The sequence below is a fragment of the Nothoprocta perdicaria genome, unplaced genomic scaffold (genome assembly GCF_003342845.1).
Source record: "Nothoprocta perdicaria isolate Ctin4 unplaced genomic scaffold, notPer1 scaffold_1, whole genome shotgun sequence".
Classification (NCBI taxonomy): Eukaryota; Metazoa; Chordata; class Aves; order Tinamiformes; family Tinamidae; genus Nothoprocta; species Nothoprocta perdicaria.
This window is the reverse complement of record NW_020454093.1, coordinates 9,551,655-9,571,328: the sequence shown is the minus strand read 5'-3', so window position 1 is coordinate 9,571,328 and position 19,674 is coordinate 9,551,655. Positions and strand designations below refer to the sequence as shown.

General features: G+C 40.2%; 1 protein-coding gene across 5 annotated transcripts in view; it reads right to left on the bottom strand.

The window, feature by feature from the left end:
- Positions 1–19,674, bottom strand: part of SLC38A9 (solute carrier family 38 member 9) — a 44,262-nt gene that overhangs the window by 20,379 nt on the left and 4,209 nt on the right. For 4 of the 5 annotated variants that reach the window (XM_026037374.1, XM_026037383.1, XM_026037366.1 and 1 more), the window contains exons 2-9: positions 14,074–14,221; positions 7,013–7,145; positions 6,344–6,465; positions 6,137–6,200; positions 5,940–6,033; positions 4,966–5,136; positions 2,860–2,919; positions 473–670 (exon numbers count right to left, since the gene is read on the bottom strand). In XM_026037374.1, the coding sequence (XP_025893159.1) occupies positions 473–670; positions 2,860–2,919; positions 4,966–5,136; positions 5,940–6,033; positions 6,137–6,200; positions 6,344–6,465; positions 7,013–7,145; positions 14,074–14,177 (946 nt within the window). In that variant the 5' untranslated portion in view covers positions 14,178–14,221. Of the gene's footprint in view, positions 1–472; positions 671–2,859; positions 2,920–4,965; positions 5,137–5,939; positions 6,034–6,136; positions 6,201–6,343; positions 6,466–7,012; positions 7,146–14,073; positions 14,222–19,674 lie in introns of those variants that run through there. The other variant, XM_026037392.1, reaches the window with a different exon arrangement.

Genomic DNA, 19,674 nt, shown 5'->3' with positions numbered 1-19,674 from the left:
ACCAGGAGCTGGCAAGGCACAGCAGCAAGTTACAGTGATTGACTAATGATGGTACTAATTAACCAACTGATTGGTAGCAAAGGGCTTCAGGTCACTGGCAATTACCTTTGAAAGTAACCATTTTTTACCTGATGAAGGATATGTCTGACTGCCTGTGCCAAGGCAGCATGAATCAAATGCTACTGTGAAGTCTGTGTTCCATAGTTTAGAAAAATCTGTTGTAAATAAACTAGAACTTGTTTTACAGGATTATCAAGGAAGTAAAGGAAAAAATCTCTCCTCATTAACATTAAGGCTCAAACAAAGCAGGACAGAAAAAGCCTGTGGGTGATTTAACAAACGAAACAATGAACCACTTCGAGGTAGGATATTGGCTACTGCAAAATTGCTCACTGGAGTAGTTCTCACTGTTTGTATACATATATTTTTCTAACTGCAATGAACGAATTCTTTCAGAGTACTTGTTACCTACCTAGAACATTAAATTTTGCAAAGAAAGATGGAGACTTCAGATTTAGCAGGGGCAGGAGGGTGGCAATCAGGTAAAACGGTACTGTTCGTGACTTGTCCCACCACTCCTCGAAGAGCTCAAAACTGGTACTGTTGCCAGAAAAGAGTGTCACGCTCCCGTTCCGAGGTGGAAAATCTTTAGCAGCACCCGGGCAAATAACTGGAACAAAGAAAACCAAAAATATCCCCTAATGCAAAAAGAGGTCATTTGCACATAATCTTCACAACCAAGAGCCCATAATTTCTGGGAAGTGTCTTAGCAGTGTGGAGTAGGACTACTCAGAAGCAACATTTGACAATTCTGCTCCTACTTTTTCTTTTTTTAATTATTTCTTCTGTATCAGGAGTTGAGAGCTAACATTTCATTGCCTGGCTACAGCACCAGGGTCCTTTCACAGAAAGCTGACAAAGGCTAATGTGCTTACACAGCTGAACATGAGCGAGACGCCTGTTCTGTTCTAGCRGGAGCTACTACACAGGATAAGCCTTAGAAGCACCTACAAGCAGGTGTGTGTTCAGTGTCCACCTGTTGCAACCCAGGCACAGCAGCACATGGTGGCATCTGGATGCTTATTTAGCACCACGATCTGCCTCTGCACAAATATGTCAGATGACACAAACCAATRCAGGTGCCTCTGCAGGCAGAAGAGCGTGTATCAGTGTGTGTTGTCCTGGGAATACAAGCTGAGGATGACAAGAAAGCTGCTGTAATCAATAGTAGGTATAAGCTTGTGAATAGAAGCGAAAMGCCCTATCATCTTGGGCCTTGTCACATACAAGCAATTCAATGAAACAATCCAGCAGAAGCAATTTAACATACATTAATAATAATGTTGCCAGAAGGGAAGGTCCTGTTGTGCGGCGACTCATCAAGARCAGTTGCCATGGTGGCACCTGGGCAAGTGACTGCACCAACAAAACCCAAAAATATTTCTTTATGAAAAGGGGTTTGTTTGYTTGTTGCTAATAGGAGTATTCATTTCTAAGAGATGCCTACAAAATTAYGTGTTGAAATATGAATCTTATTCTTCTTACTGTCTTACTATTCTTTTTTTCTTTTTATTTTTAATCTTAGCACCTCTAAAAGATGTAGGTGTAGAGGTGTAGAAAACAGGTGTAGAAAGCGTCCTATCAAACGTTACCTACTGATCCTCATGTTACTTTACTTACATTTTGCGTTTATTTTCTCTCCATTGCTTATTAAAGGATCATTCCACAAGCCTATCAAGACGCTTTCATTCTTAGTGATCACTTTGCTAGTCCTGCATGCCTTGGCAAGTGTCACTCAAACAGCTGCCRACCCTTAATTTCATGCAGCAGCTGAACTCAATCTTCCAGTCACTGGAAGATGCTATGGAATATGATTTCCTACTTCATCTCTCTGTTATACCCTCTGCTGCATAGGAAGGAAACAGAAGCAAGAGGGAAGAATACAGCAGTAGCTATTGGTGCCTATGGCTGGTAAGGACCACAGGACAAACAGGATTCAGAATGAGCTCAAATGCAAGTCAACTATTTTTCAGGATTTTGTTAACTCTTTGCCTTACTCTAGGGCTGCTCTCCAGCAGCTATGCTGCAGCACTGTGACACACAGCTGTCTGACTGGTTTGGAAAKGCTGTTCCATTCCGATATGCACCTAGGATAGGGATAATTTACTGTTTCATCACGCAGGGCTACACTTYCAGGTGCTATGCAAAGGCACAAGATCAGAAGCTGACAGTGTCCAAGCTCCTACCTTCATTGTACATTATTCTCTCTTCTTAAAAGTCCTCAGGGGACCTGTCTCCATACTCAGCTGCTGCATTCTGCACTAGTCATGAAGATGCCAGGCGCTCTGCAGAAGCACGTGGACACTTGTGCAGCCTGACATGAGTTTCTCTTTGTGTTCAGCATCACTGAAGCTGTGACTACAGTATTTTTAATAATTACACTGTAGAGCTGTGAGGAGCACAGGTGCCCCAGCCAAGCTTTTCCAAAGTAAACACATCAGACTTGCCTTAGTTTCAGGGTGCCAAAGATAAATTCCTTAAGTGGATTACTCATTGTACAACTACTGTGAGAGATTTAACATTCATAATTTCAAGGAGTATATTCTAGCTGGGCACACAAATATATAATTCACTTTTTAAGCCCTGCATCTCCTTTTCTTTAATTATTAGATTTGCCATCCAAGAATGTGGTTCTATGTGAAAATACAAATCCCAGATAGAAAAATTACAGCTTTAAAAAATACATAGTTAGACCTTAGAATACACTGTATAACTGAAAAGCAGATAAAAATTAGGCATGAAACCAYGCTCATTTGCCTTTAAGCCCTTACCCAAAAAACAGGGAACGTTTGTTCTTACCTTTGTTACTTTCATTAGTGCCAGGAACAATTTCTGTTACATTAATATTATGAACAAAATCTGAAATAGAGAAAAAAAATCTTATGACAGATGTTCTACGCTTGTTATTTATTGAGAACACTACTTACAGCCCTGGTACTAGGTGCACTCCTGTTACTGCTCTGCCTTGGTAGGATTTTTGAGGTTCCTTAACTTTGTCAGTTCCAAATTTCTAGACAGCAGTTTCCTTCTTTGCCATCTGAAGTTTAAATCAACCAGTTGATTCCTTCTCTATGGCCCTACTGTTTCTCCCTGCATAGAGCCTAAGCAAAACTGGCAGTGCCAGTCCTGCAGAGGATGCACAGGCAGCAGTAGGCTCGTGAGCAGCACATTGTCACACAAGAAGGATTCCATTCCAGGGGTCTGAATCCTTTGGGGCATCACTGCTACAAAGAATTAGACAGACTCACTGTACGGATCCCCAGAGCAAAGGAGTATGCACCTAGAGCTGTGCTCCTGAAGCTACCTTTAAACTCCAGCCTATGACCTCCAAAACACACATACACACACACACACACACACAAATAAATAAACAGATAAAGAGAAGAATCATAATGGATGAAAAAGATTTTAAGACCATTGAGTCCAAACATAAGCCCTTCAACAGCAAGGAGGCATCACACTTTGCTTAGAGTGTCTGTATTCTGCAAAGCACCTCCTGGAACACCTTTCCTCAGGGAACTCATTTGTTCCTGAGGAACAATGTGCCTGAGGAGATGGGAATTAAATACAGTAGCCTCCTTATGATAAGCTATAAGCACATGGCTGGAAGATGCCAATTGGTCTAACCAACATTTCATTCCTTTTCTAACTTAATAATTAAATAGTGACAATGAAAATTAGGAGAAAAAACAAACAAAACCCTGAAGTTACCACACAGCAAAGAGCTGTGAGAACCCCTCAAATAAGAACCTCTCTAAAATATTAAGTGATAAATAACACAGTAAGGGCATAGAGAAGAAGGGTTTTTTTTCCCTCTAGTAAATGAAATCTTCTTAACATTCTGAAGTCTACTTACACAGAATAATTTGGTTTAGAATAATTTAGGATTAATAGGTAAATATTATAGAACTACAACAAAACCTTTAGATGAAATGCTTTATGAATGCAGGATTTAGATCAGCTCTAAAATAGCCAACAATTAACCAGAGTAATGTGTGTCCTTTGGGGATGGTGGGAACTCTAATTAAACCTTAAGAGGTTTAAGTATCTGTGCTGCTGTTTGCTTCAAAATCAAGAGACATCTGTTARTTACTGTGAAAACCAAAACTCTCAAGTCTTAGCTGCGCTATTCAATAAGAGGAGTCAGATTTCCAAAGCTCTCAATTCCATCTTTTTATTCCCAGAGCTCTCCACACCTAATTGATTGTATCCACAAAGCCTTTGCTTGTGTATGAGGGCGCAGCTGTCCGACAGGTTTTCTACAGTAGCAGCACTATGTTGAGAATTGCTCTTTCCCTGCCTTATACAGCTCGRCATTACTTCAGGGATGCTTACCCAAACTGGCTGTGCAGCAGCAGAGTAACTGCACTCACAAAAAAACTGACATAAAATGGGATTTTTTATTTTCTCGCACACATTCTTTTTCTAAACCTGGATCATTTCAACCGCCTTGTTTGCCATATAGCTGTACAAACAATTACACCATTCCAAACAAGTGAGGAGGTAAAAATAARGAATGTGAACAAACAACTAGGCTTAGGTTATGATTTTTAAGCTCCCCAAAGCAAGCACATTGTCAAAACCACACCAAAAAGCCTGACTACTCACATGCAAGTTATATGATTCTCTAAGTGACCCTGCGTGAGCAGGGGRGTTGGACTAGAYGACCTCCGAGGTCCCTTCCAACCTTAAGCATTCTATGATTCATACTAGAGTTACGCTTTGAAGGACTGAAAGACTGTCTTCGAAACATGCATCAGTGTGTGCCTACAGCTCACACAGCTTATTCTCATTCAACTTTTACAAAATAATGGAGATTTAAGGCTAATAAACCCGAAAATTCTATGTTAGTGTAAAGTCTTTAAACAACATAGCTATAAATCTTAACTAAATAGTAATACTTACTGTATATAAACTTTCCTGTGTTGAATAAAAAGTTAGACATCAGCACCCAGTAAACTACCATGGCTCCAACAAGTGACACCATAGAAAACAAGAGGCTTGACCACTGACCAAAGGATCCAAAATAATATTTGCAAACATCTGGAAATTCCCAGTGTGAGGTATCTATTAAAGCTGAAGAAAATATAAAAAAAGAAGATATATAAGAAAGTAAACATTTCTAAATAAAAAACTGCATTAAAGATTTAGATATCACAACTCTTCATAATAGGATTTTTTTTGTCATGAGATTATTCTGACACTAACTCACAGTGCTTCTTCACTAACTTTAAAGGATAACGCTTGTCAGGAAACACTGGTCTGTTCCATTATTGCTGGATGCCACAAAATGTCTTTTCAACAACGCAACTACATTTAAAGTAGTATTACTGTCAGCAAGGCAACTGCCATAAACTGCATCCAACGCCATATGCAGAGCACACAGATGCAGTCAGTTGTACACATTTTAGGGACAGCAGCATTGCAGCTTTAATGCAGCTAAATAATGACTTGTTCCTTTTATACAGGAACAGGCTTGGACATTTTTATCTTTGCTATACACAAGCTCCAGGGTAATCCAAACCACAGAGGTGGATGCAGCTATTGCGCATGCTCTCCTGCTATAGGAAATGCTCAGAAATGCACAGAGMGCTGGACAGTGCTAATGGAAAGACAATGGGAACTCATAACTCAATCTCTAAGCACTTAGTAAATGAGGTGTCTTAAAAACAAGAATAATCCAACAAGAGAAGACAATACATTTRATTTGCAGAGATTAGATGCAGATTCCCAAAGCGGTGACAACCAAACAAACAGCTTTTACCCTTATTAGGGGGTCAGGTAAGTAGAAGGACAAAAAAACAAACAAAAAATCTCTTAGATGTCTAGATTTCTCACTTAATGGAAATGTTTGCATTATGAAACTTTGTATTTCTTACGTATCATTTTCCGTGATTTCACAACTCTGTAACAGCAATAAAGCGTCAAAATGCCCATCAATAAGATGAGAAGGATTCCAGAAGTAAAGCCGGCCTGTTAAGAGGGAAAAATATGGTTTATCTCATTCATCAATAAYACTACAGACAGTAGCAAGCCAGAAAACATTTTCATAAGCACATTTTTTTCCTAGTTTTACCTGTTTTATTCCCCATGGGATACTTAATATAGATGTACCCATCATTGTATTCCATATCATAAATCTATTAAGAAAAGAAAATAGGCAGTGAGTGACTTAAGCAGCACTCCTATTTCACACCATCCTCTCAGCTAAAATAAGCATGCAATACAGTACGTTCAGAATAATGTATTTTCTGGCTATTATATGCAAAGGTGCTTAACATACATTGTCACTATACTGGAGTTTTTACCATGGCCATCTGTGCAACTGTCAATTTTAAAAGCAGTTCCTAATGGACTGTACACATAGATTTCATCAGGTGCTGGAAGTACATGATCAGGAGCAATCTGAAAATGGATAAAAAAAGATAAAGAATTACTAGCAATGTCAGAATAACTRTTGTCCCAATTTACAGCAAAGTCAACTGGTGCCAAACATAAAATCTTCCCACACAACAGTGTTTTTAAAGAAACAATGTTGAATTGTACTACTTTTCAACCCATAAAAGACAGTTACCAAAATTCCAAGCTGGGTAGCAGAAAATGAGATTTCCTTCTGCAAAGCATCTCTAGTGTACTATACACAGACCCTGCACGTTCAGCCATTCACTCACAGACAACAGGAGTGAATTCACATGTTCGGACAGTCTGGACAACTGCTGTGAAAGTCAAATTTTTGTATCTTTCTTTTGGAGAATGAARATATTGCACAAGAAGTCAACCAATACTTCTGGTAAGACAAAACCTCATTCTGGCCTCAGGTACTAGATACTTGAAAACAAGCTGTAGAACGATTYTCCCCCTACATCTATTTGTGTTTCTTTTATACATCTAAGCTGTGCAAGATGCAAYGTGCCAGAAACCACTCAGCTAATCTGGCCTTGTCTTTCCTTACCAGAGCCCTGTGTGTAGGAGAGGCAAGCCTGCTGTAGTAATGAATCCTCTTATTCATTGCTGAAGCTTCATCAGTGACTCTTTGTGTGTCATCATTCACGCTGACTATGTTTGTAGGCTCTACATGGAATGGCCTGAAGAAGAGAAAATAAAAAACATCAAAAACCTGACAACACTAAAGCTAACACACAAATCAAGGAACGTTTAAACAACATTCAGGATGAATCTGTCATTYGCTAACACAAAGCAAATGCAAAAAYATCACTGCCATGAGAGAAATTACTATCCATGAGYGAACGTGTTTACATTGTCCTTATTAAAAGGACTTCTTACCCAGATTCTGTCGGGCAACTTAACACCAAAATCGAGATCTAATATCCAGTCTACTAGTTCTCAACCATGAGTCACACCAAAACTACGTGTTAATAGGCTTGGCCAAGCTTATTAGTGTTTAGAACTGGCGCTGCCAAAGCTAGCGATGAGGAGCAGAGGTAGAAACAGGAGGCGTGAAAATGACGAGGCAAAAAATGGCACAGAGCACAAGACGAATGAGGGGTGGCAGTGAGGACTCACTGCAACAGGGCTGGGAGCTGCGAGCACAGCCAAAACCACTGTATCAAACGGGGAGAGCACCAAGCCAAATCAGCCAGTGCTTTTGCTATATTTAAGCCAGTGTAAACAAGAACAGAATTTGGCACAGATCACTGAACAACTGTGGTCCATTTTCTAGTTCCCATGATTTCCTCAAAATTTCACTTCAAATTTAATTATAATAACCACACAGAACGTTGGTCAGAAAATCCATCATTTGGAGATGTACAGAATTAGTTGGTCTCCCTCCACTCTTCTCTACTTGAAAAGCAGACTGCAGGCAGGGAGTGTAGTAGCCACTGCAGGAGACTGCAACTCCGCAGACCCTGTTTGCTTTGCATACACACACATACACACACAGCACGCAGAGGGAAAGCGGGCCTTGTCTGCACGTTGCTCCTCAATGTGTAGAACCATATAAATTGAGCTCCATGCAAGAGGTCCTAACAGCGAAATTCAATCTCAGTTAGGATATTGCAATTAATATTTTTAAGAAATTTCATTTATTTGTGCATACGCATACTGTACTGAGGCATTAATTTCAGCCCCAAGAGGCTTATTTTCCCCGAAACAGAAAGCATACCGATGATCTGCAATGCCTTGATATCCTTACTTTTCCCTTTCACTAGGTCTTTAATTCCTAAAGCAATCCCAAGAGTATTCTGATCTTCTTATTAGCAACAGCTGTTTAAATCACTTGGCAACAAGAATCACTAAACTAGAACCCACAAAAACATACTGCAACCAAGTTTCAGGCCACCGCCAGCAGAAACTAAGGCTGCAATGAATCCAGGTTGTTTTTCCTGCAGTAAGCGCAAAAACCTATTTGAACTGACTGCTTTTCAATCCCCATTTCTGGCTCTGACTACAAAGGAAGTTGGCCAGCTCCTCCTGCCACAGCTTTCAAAAACACAACAATCTCTTCCTAGATCTGGGATACCATTTTCTCCTGGCAAAGGTCTCATTCTCCTTCCTAGTGAATCATTAAAACGTGGTGTCAAAGTGCAAATGCTTATCTGGAATTAAGCAAAGGAATAAACCTCTGAAGCTCTTTGTGGCATCTATTCAAGACAGGAAGCTGAATCCTCAAGCTTTAGCATGAGGGCCTCACTTGTGTGTGCTTAACAGGTGTGCAACTCGCTTAAACTGACAATAAAAATAACTTGCTTCCACACAAGTTAGAGTAATTCATTCTTTCCACCATCTCAGACTTCACTAATTCTTACATCCTTCTTCTCCAGAAAATAAATTTTTCTAAGTCATTTCCCACACACTAMGGAGAAATGAATACATTTTTTAATTTAAAAAAATATTCCAGATTGATACTTTTCTTTGTATGTCAATGAGAATAAGGAAGAAAAGCTGATTTTATGTGGGGGCCTCTGGAGTGCTCCTACATATAATTAGGAGAAGAGATAACTACAGTACTAAAACTATAGTTTAAAATTTAATTCTACAGCACACCAGCTTATTCCACTTACAGGGAGCAGATAGAAATACTCAAGGACTGCCAGCTYCAAGGAACTTTGTTTTATTTCAAAACTTTTGGGGCTGTTCCAATAATACTCGACACTGCAACTGGCCTGCTGAAAAACATTTTGCTAAAAGAGCTGTAAAATCAAGATCGAAGTGATAGAGAGAAGCTGCAATATGTCCAAATGGCTCCCACTCATGGGCTTTCTGCTGGTTGTTTTTTTTTTTTTTTTGTTTAGTTTTCTTAAATCACTGTAATCTCTGGCATGTAGAATCACATTATATTCAGAACATTACAAGTATTTGCCATTTATACATCAGTAGCATTTATACACTGCACCAGCAGTGTAAAGTGCTTCATGAGGAGGGCCTCTCCCCATTGAGACTGTGCTAACAGTACAAGGCCTAAATCCTCCAATGCTAGTGTGGGAAAATTACACTTTGTGAAAAAAACAGGGTGTATTTTTTTTTCCAAAGTTTTTATTTTGCTCAAAGATAGGAAAACTGTGGCAAGAATTTCCTTTGGAAATGGTATTTAACAACTGTTGACATGATGTTAACACCTTTCTAGATGGTGAGTGGAAAACTATTTTTTAAAGCAATGGACGGACTTACTGAGCAGAAAATGTGAATTTGGCATCTTATTTTATGGGGAAAGTAGTGTCATTAATCCAAGTCTAAAGAAATATGATCTTCAGGATACAAAAATTGATGTGTAGCAAAAAATACAAATATCCATCTGCACCTGGAAATTTTTAGAAGAAAAAAATGTTTTCTTCAGCAGCATGAACATGGTCTGAACTGAACAAACAAATTAATGTTGCAGTAAAAAACATGAAGGTATAATTCAGTCTTGTTTATGAGTGAAGGAAAACAAACAAACCATAAAACAAGAAAGAACCAGCCCCAGAGGCATTCTATTTATGTGTTTATCTGTTGCTGTTGCTTCCTGCCTAAGGAGCTCCCATTTAATGCTAATAGGGCTTGGGCTGCTTCCCCCCTCACTCCCCAGAAGCAACTACTGAGAATGATAATGATCTAAAGGAGTAATTAGAGAGGCAGGGCAGGAATTTGTTTTTCCAAAGCATTACTGGACAAGCCATTGTGCTTAAATAGATCTTGTCCTCTTTGGGTTTCTGATTGCTAGAGATGCCGTTGAAAGCTCCAGCCTGGCTCACAAGTCACGCGGACACACTGGAATTCAAGCAGCCTCTGTGGGCCTCTCCTCAGACAGCAGCACCTGTCTAGGAGGATGGAGGCCACTTTGTGGTCTCCCAGCTGTGCTCAGCTCAGACACTGGCTGTAGGGCAGATTCGTCCATCTGTCCATCCATCTGAGTAGCCCTCAGAGGTTACCTTKAGATGCAGCCCAAACTGCAGCCTGGCTGCTTTGGGCTCTATTTCCTGAAACWCTCTCCAGAGACTTCGAGTCTAACAGCCAAACACTTGGTCCACGCAAGGATCCAGATCCACAGAAAACTGCTTTTCACGCTGGCAATCACAGGAGACACTCATAAGGGCAGGGGAAACATAAAGAAGGTGAGCGACAGTGCAAACTGAAGAAAGAGTTTGTATGGCTGGAGAGTGTGAATATTAATACAGAACAGTGCAAACCACCCCTGTGCATTGAGAGAGAACACAGAGGGCAATTCATTTGCTAAATCTATACAAAGAAACACAACTACAATTTATATTTCTATGGCTAACGTGTGTAACAATGCTCTTTTACTAAGGCAAAACACTAGTGTTTTCCACAGCACAGCGGGTATGGGCAAGATGCAAGAGGTTCTCTGGTCTCCCCGACAGAGGAGCGCAGAACAGAAAAAGGGAGGCTGCGGTTTGACCAGGAAAAGGGAGGCTGGCGTTTCTGGCCATCAGGAACTTGGGCTATGGCTTTTGCAAGCCATACTGCATATGGCACAGAAGAAACTGATCAAGAAGCAATTTTTTTTTTTTTTAATCACTGAAAGTAAAGTATGATAACATAAAACAAAAGTATTTCATAGTCAAGTAGTGCCTATCTAGATAGAGGAACATCAGAGATTTTAGAGAGCTTAGCTAGAGGAAACCWGCTCCCCCCCATCCCCTAAAAAAGCCTTTGCTTTTCTGCTTTSTAAGCTGTATAATTCTACATAAGGATCATTTACATAAGCTTACACTATATCCTATGTCTTTGCTCCCTTAGCTACACCTTTTACTTGCACCTTTTCCATAGCTATAACTCCATTATCATTACTACCCTTTGAGTAGGACCATGCAATATTTTAAAATACCTGATGGTTGCAAAACCAAAATAATCTTCCAGAACATAAGGCTAAGTCATCTCTGATGCTCACAGGATACATGTTCTGGATGACAACTAAGGAATCACAAGCTTGAAGAAATGAAGAGAGAAACTAAAAAGTCCGCACGGGTTTAACTACACTGAATGGAGAAACTGCAGCTACTACCCAGGTCAGTCCCTACCACTGTCAGCTCTTTATTAAGACAACTTGGAGAATAAAAGCRAGCCTCTTTTGAATGAAAAAAGGCTTTCCTGACTGCCATCTACAGGCATGGGTATCTTTAATTTCACTTACTGATCTCTCCTATATTGTGTAAGAACATTATGTGAACTTCTAGGAGAACAGAGGGGAAAAAAGGAAGGTGGCTTGTTCCCCCTTGAGCAAGGGGCATTGAGTTTCTTCATATGCAAGAAAACACAAAACACCCTTCCTCTCTGTAAAGGTCCCAGTATTCTTGAAAACAATCAGAGCATCCGTTGACATTGAGACTTATTTAAGGAGCAGGAAGAAGCAAAAGGAAACCAGTAAAAAACAAACAAACAAACAAAAAAAAAACCAACAAAAAAACCCCACTTCCCTCTCTTAAATACAATAAGACTCAATAAGTCAATGCAGCAATGACATTCTTGCTTAAGACCACCTACAAAACAGACAAAACACACCTAAAGTACCGTGAGTTAACTGGGGTCCTTGGGCATTGTGAAGATCAATAACATCCACTTTAAGAGGATTAGAAGAGTTTATATATTCCCCAAATTTGCAGAATACTAGACAAAAAGAATTTACAACTCTAAAGTACAATTAGCTCATTGTTCCTATATAAATACCGAGGCCTTTCAAAAATCCTAACCCTTCCAAGGTGTTAACAAAAGCAGATGACTGTGGAAGCCTGAGTCAAAGCTAAAAGAACTCGAAAGAAACAAACAGCACCAAGAAACATAAAGATTATAAAAATCCACACAAAACACTTCAACACCAAAGCACAATAAGGATGCTGTGATCATGGTTTCTAAAGAGCAGGTTAAAAAGGGAGCAAACTAAGCAGACCATTTTATCTACCACTGCACTTGCACTACTTCGGTAGTTTTATACAAGATAATCTATGAGCAGTAACTCCCTATAGCACCRGTGAACAAGCCCCCTCCTGTATATTCTATATTTCTGCTCTTTGTACTTCTGAAGCCACAACTGAGCAAATCCTCATGATCRGTTCTCCATTCTTGTTTATAAAGATTATGCTGCCTCCTCCTAACACACAGAGTTGGAGTTTAGCCTTGTTTGGCACCACCCTATGATTTCCATGCCTTCCTTATATCCCAGCCCTATGTCCTTCATCTTTGAGCCTTGGGACACTTGGAAAAGCAAAAACTAGGCACTTCCATATCACAAARGTGATAACTTCTCTTGACACCGGTTTATTCTGATATACCTCACAGCCACCCTTCCAGGACCCAACGCATGCAGCCCCTGACACAAGCAGCTCCTCCAAACCACATGAATTAGCAAGCCTATGATGCCAAGTAGACCACTGAGGGGTTCAGACACTCTTCAGGGACAAGATAAAACAAGAATTCCTTTTGTCCCCTTCCTTTTCCCATCTCAGAGTACTCTGTATTGTATGCTCTTTGCATACACAAATCTGTGCAGGCCTAAACCCAAACTGCCTTTTCCTCCCTGGCCAACTGAGGTCCTTGCTTTCCTACTTGTCATTTTGCTTTCACAGGCAGATGACAAATTGTTTAGCCCCTGTTTAACCTGGAAGAAATCTCTCAAGATTTGCTAAAGCTGCAGGCTGAGACAGCAGAAAAAAAACTCTCCCTTCTGCCCAAGAGTCGGTCAGCTAAAGGATTTGAGATGCAACATTGCCATCTGCAGCTCATTGAGGAAAATTGCACCTCTGAAATGTGGAGCTGGCTGAAAAAGGGAAAACAAGGAGCATGAAAAGCTCCAAGAGGCAACAAGAGTCTGTTTCTTCATCTAACAATGCAGAGTTGGTGCCTTTAGCTAACATGAAGAGGGAAGTCCTTTTAGATCTGAGATTTTGTTCCTGGACCAGCAAATGCTCACAGAAATCCCACCTGCAATAGCAGAGAGAATCCCACGCAGAGCTCCTTTGGGGAATAGAGTTGATAAATTTCAAGGAAAAATTTAATACTAGAGTTTGGCTAGATACATATTGTTTCTGCAGGCAAGGTTGTCATTTCTCATGCTTGCTCCAATTCAAAGAATTGTCTCAAGGCAATGAAGGTCACTACTTCCATACTATTAGCAAAAAAAAGATTTTCCCAGTATCACCTGCAGAATGCACACAGGGTCGGGTGCCTACATAGTCTGGAAAGCTTTCTTGCACACACAACACTTTGTTGTGCGACACCCCAAAACATCATGCTTCAGCATGCATCCCTTATATTTTCTCAGTCTTTGAAAAACATTTTAAAAGGCACATGTCAACTTCTTATGAAGTCACTGTCCCCAATGTGATATCCAAAGAAAAGCCTCTTCCTTAAAACCAGAAAATAAACACATCTGTTCTTCCGGTGCTGACAAATAACATCACAAAGAGAAAGCAGGAACTCTTTGTATCCAGATAGTTCTCTGTGTCCCAACTTCTATCTATCTCTATAGAGAGAATGAATGCAAAGATTAACAACTCATTGCTATATAACCACTTTGCATGGTAGTTGCATGGTGCACTTGCTCAGCCTTCCTCATACCTTTTGCATTTAAAATCTTCTGGATTAAACTGTATATTCATGATTCCATAATTGCTCTCATCACCTCCCACAGGAATCAGAAGAGGTTTGGTATCTTCTTCCATGCTTAAAGAATATGCTTCTTTCAGAGTCTGACAGTTATTTTGACCTARAGAAAGAAAATGAGACAATTACAGTTAAGTAAGACCATGTATCTGCTGTGAACTTAGAACAGGCAGAATCCCATAGCACCACAAGATCCTGGGTAAAAGCACTCACAAAAATTACTTCAACTTGCCATTCTTATTCCACAATGTAAACATAGGTCAGGCACAGCAGTGACAACACTTTTATGACATCCTGCCCATTTAAGTGCACGCTGTACTACTGTGTTCTCAATTTCTTTTCAATACTGCAACAGTCATTACAAGTTCAAGGACTATGATGTATGCTGCAGTTTATACTGAAGTCAGACAGGTTTGCAACAAAGGAGGCTGAGAAATCAAGTTTTCTCTGAGCTGAGAATCAAGTCCATCATGTGCAAAGTAATGTTAAGTRTATTCATAGGTAGGTGTTGTCTCACAGCATTTCCAATGCTGCATGCATCAGTGGAAGACCATGGATTTTTAAAGTAAGCATTTCCAATTTTTAGTAGTACCCCTGAGAAGTTTGCCACGGTTACTACAGATGGCAGTTTCATTCAATTAATTCAAACATTGCAAAAAATACATAGGGAGTTTTCTGGCATAGTTCCCACAGAAAGGATAAGACTATAGCAGTCTACCATGCTCAGTCTCCTTGAATCAAAGGCAAGGATCTGTTTAATCACACACTGGTAATAATGTTTTAGGTGCCTTCAGAGCACTMTTGTCAAAACACTAGGGAGCAGCCTGCTTTTACATGGATGGGAGTTGACTTCCATGCCCTGGATTGAGGCATGTAACTCCCTGTGTGCTATATGCAGCTCAACAAATATAARGGCTTTAACAGTTCTCAGCCCTGCTACCTCCCAAAGAATTCCTAAGCCGGGACTCCTTCAACCAAAACCAGCAGAAAAGTATCTGCTTTTCAGAGACAGTTTCCTGATGCCTTAGTAAGTTAGTCAGCCTGATGGAGCGTTTGATGAGAAACAGAGCTGGCACAAGATAATTAAAGGACGTTTCCAGCCTGAGGTGGGGATGGATGAAAGCTGACGAATGGGATCTGTATTAGCCTTTTGCATCCTCATGGCAACAACCCAAAGGAACAATCCACAAACTACATCAACCTAAGCACTCTATCCTCCTCCCTCTTTCTAGCTACCTGTTCCCATTTTTCTTGCATTTGTTCATCCCACTAATGCCTCTGGCAAAAACCCAAGAACCTGAGGGAAAGAAAAAAGGGAAGGGAAAAGAAAAATAAAACAGAAAGCGGAAGAGAGGAAAGAAGGCTAACAGCTTTCAACTGGGGTCCAACATTTGCTGGGGGAAAGGAGAAACAGGAACACTGATTAAGGCAGGATCCACAGAAGCACTACGGCTGACTCAGACCATGAGGGAACTGCATTTTAGAGTAGGGGTCCACAACAGGTACTGAGCACACGTCAGAAGCTCTAGGCTGTCAAGAGGGGATCTCTTGAGGTCGCACAAATGCCGCTGAAAGAACTAGTCTTGTCCCTRCCAACACAAGCACTTTGTGCAATCCTAGACTGGATTAAGAACACCAATTCAGATGAACAGTGGCTATTCCTTCCCCTGCTTTAAAGCTCATCACCTCTGAGGCTGCCTGGCTGTGTGCGCTTGCTCGTGTGCCTGTGCAGAGGGCATGGTGCAGGAGTGAAGCCGTTTCTCCTGGCAGCGCAGCCAGTGCCTGTCTGCTTGCAGCATCCCCGGGCTGCAGCCCAAGGCACAAGGGACTGGGATAGCGCTGTTAAGCTCAGAGATGCATAATTTTGTCTTGTTCCTTTTAGTTCCTTAATGGAGCATAACAAGCAATCAGTGACAGTAAGTCAAGCAACCATACAGCCTTCCTTGCTCTCGCTGACAGCATCATCTTCCTTTAGCACTTCTTTCACACTCTGCAAAGCCCTTTTCAGCTCCTCTTCCCTGAGCATCCTGGTAGGCAGTAGYGGGAGGAGACAGGGAAGTTTCTTATACCTAAATTAACTTACTGCTTCCCTTCTTCTGYCATCCTAGCCCTTCATTAAAATATCAGTTCATACTCTTTACTCTTAAGCCTTTTCTTTCCACATCACCATTCCTGGCTCTTTGGCCTCTGATTCCTTGCTCAACATTCTCTTCTCTCAGCTCCTCTGCTGACTATTTTCTCATTCCTACTTCTCATTTTCTATCTTCGGTCTCTCCCTCAGCCAATGACCTGAAAGAAAACCATGGACCCTGGAAATTTTGCTCAGTTACAGCTAGCCTCCTAGTCCTCAGCCATTCCCATTATCCTTACAAAAAACTCCAAATTCTCTCTCACTGAACCTAAAGACAATAGTCTTTACTCCTGATCATCATCCTTTGGATTGAAACATTAAAAAGCAGATTAAGGTTCAAATCTCTAAGGGGGCAGAACTGAAACTAGCAATGAATTCCAATGTCAAACATTCAGAAATCTTTTGGTCGCCATTTTCCAGAAGATTGAGGTACTCAAATCCCTTCCTTTCACAGGCCCAGTTTATGCTGCAAATTAAGCAGATATTAAATGCTAATTTAAGCTTCCACTTTGAATCCATCCCTTTCTGAAAGCCTGATGTAAATGATGTATTTGTACTTTACAATTCAATATGACAAACACAGCCAACACTGTTCACTAGTTTTGATTTTCTCTGCACTGTGGTTATGAATAAAGAAATCAGATATTCTATATTCTACAATATTCTACAGAGAAAAGCAACTTTGCCAAGATACAGACTACATTAAGTCTGGCTTGATAGCAAGAATTGGGTGTGATGGAGTTGTTGCTCAWTTGCTTCCTACGGTTCAGGTAAAAGCATTTGTGAAGACAGTTTATTTTAAATGCTTATTTGGAGACAGCAGATATGTGAAGGTTGCAACCAGTAAATTAATGACTTTACATAAGACATAGATACTATGTAAGTAAAGGCTATTGCTAGAACTGGCACAGCTTAAAATAAAATTGTAGGCAAAAGAGCAAAGTGAACAAAAAGGAGCCTGGATAATCTTCCTYTTCTCAAATTTCTAGTCCTTTTGGGCTCATTAACTACATTTAGTGGAGCCAGCTACACTATCTGGACTTATTGCCTAACACTTTCCATTACAAAGCCTCTTTTAATCTGCTTATTTTGCTAGTGTCCTGATTACCTGAAATTTTTATGCTGACGCCCACCCCATTCTGGAAAAAAAAAATCAGGTGAAAAGTTATTTGAAAAACAGTTAACAACAGTTTGGATAACAAAACGTTACAGCTTTGAATTTTAGCACAAATGAGGCCTTTTTTTTTTTTTTTAAGGAATATTGGAGAAAATAACAATTAAAATTCAAGTCTCATGTTATAACCTTTGCAAACATAGACCAGTAAAGGAATCTCCCTCTTGGGAGGGATACAGTGAATTGGGATTGCTGCAAGGCAGTAGAAGAGAGAAAAAAATTAGAGTCTCAAGAGGAAAACTGCATCAGCAAGTAGAAGAAAAGAAGAGTCGGTAGAAATGCAAGTGGCTATGAAGACAGACCAACTCTYTAACTCCATGACAGTTTAAGTCAACCTAATTTGGGGTAGCTATAGCTCTGCTCCTTTCCCTAACTGGATATTTTCACTCTCCCTTACACTGGACCTGCAGTCAGCCTGAAAAAATCAAAGCCCTTTCAGTCTCTGACAGTGCTCATGTATAACACCAGTGACAGAACAGCAATGCATGGCTGTGGGGACAAGAATTTTAACTGCTATTTCAATTTAAATGGCTATACAGTTTTTACAGCAGTTTAAACAGCTAAACAACACTTGGAAAGAGACCAGCTCTAAGTTAAGATGCCTCAGTGCTAAACATTGTTACCAAGTAAACCAAGTTGCACAAAATGAGGCAGGTCTGGAGGAGGGAGAGAAAAAAAAAAAAAAAAAGAGAGAGAGAGAGAGAACTTTGTCATTCTCTCTCTCTTTTTTTTCTTTCTGGTGTGTGCATGGCATTTGTTTGTTTTGTGTTGGTGCAGTGAACCGGACTGGGGCCGGATCTGACTGGAGGGAAACAACCAACCAACCAACCTATAGAGGAAGATAATTGTTTAAAACTGTCTGGATTCTCTGGGTTGTAGTTGTGCAGCACCTGCAATTTCACTGCTTGGTTTGTCGGGGGAAGGGACAGAAGTGCTGAACAGCTTAAAACCACAGTCTGGACTCCTGCCTCTAACAGTATAGTCCCGTTTCTTTTTTTTTTYCCCCCCCTTCTGCACAGGAACTAATTTGCTTTGCACTGCAAAATGAAATAGTATTGTGCACTGCTCAGTGTGGCTTAGTTACAGGCATGTACATATCAATTTTTAAAGACAAAATATCCATCTTTACAAATTAATGTAATGAGATGGACTTAAGCCTAGAACACATAAGAGGCTGACCAAATAGGTTTATTACATAGTAGGAACAAAATTGTTTTCAGCTGGTCAGTCATCCTAATGACTCTACAAGCATAGATTTCACTTAGTGGTTTGCAGAATTGCTGTCTAATCAGAAAACTGGTACAGGTATACAGGGAAGGGGGAAGAAAGCAGAAAGGGGAGCAACCACCATAAATTCTAGTGAATCATCACAGGTACATTGCAACTGGAAATGACACTAAAAAAGAGCAGGTGAAGCTCTGAGAATTTATACTACAATTTTATATTACTAAAGTTGAAGTTTATGCACAGCAGCTGACAGTAGTTTTGTAACAAATCCTTAATGCAGGAGACAATTACCCTTCACAGGCAAAACAAAACCAAAAAAGATGTACCAAAACAGAGGATCACAGAACCAAGGCCAACTATACCTTGATACTTTTTGATTGAAACTTGGTATCTGTTTTATTGCAGCTACAACCTTGTGTGTGTGTGTGTGTGTGTGTGTGTGTGTGTGTGTGTGTGTGTGTGTGTATTTCTACAGGTTCTACATGGCTATCTTCCAGTCAACTAGATTACACACAGAAAAAGATATGACATGTTAAATTGCAGACTTCTACTTCTAAAACTTCACACCCACAAGCAGCAAATGAAAATATTCGGTCAGAATCAGCAAAATGAAAAAAAAAAAAACCAACTGCAACCCAGTGTGACCTGGTCTTCCGTTAAATTCCGAACAGATGGATAAAGCTCAACGCATAAATCCTAAGTAAACTGCAGAAAGATGGCTGTGCACAAAAAGTCATGGGAAGTGAGCAGGCTCTGCACTGAATAACAGGAAGCCTGAAGTAGGACAGAAGAGTCCACAAGTTCCTTTTAGGAAGAAATGATCCCTTCATGAGTGAACATAGCAGACTGCTATACAGCTTTTGAAGTAGTATTTTTAAATTTATACTTACAGGTAGTATTTTTGAGCYTCCTTAAAGCTGTGACAATTTGACCAGTTACCCTGTCCATAAGTTCCCATAACTAATTGTAGCAGGCTGAGAATGATTAAAGCTGCTGCAGTTTTATATATAAAAGTTAATAATTT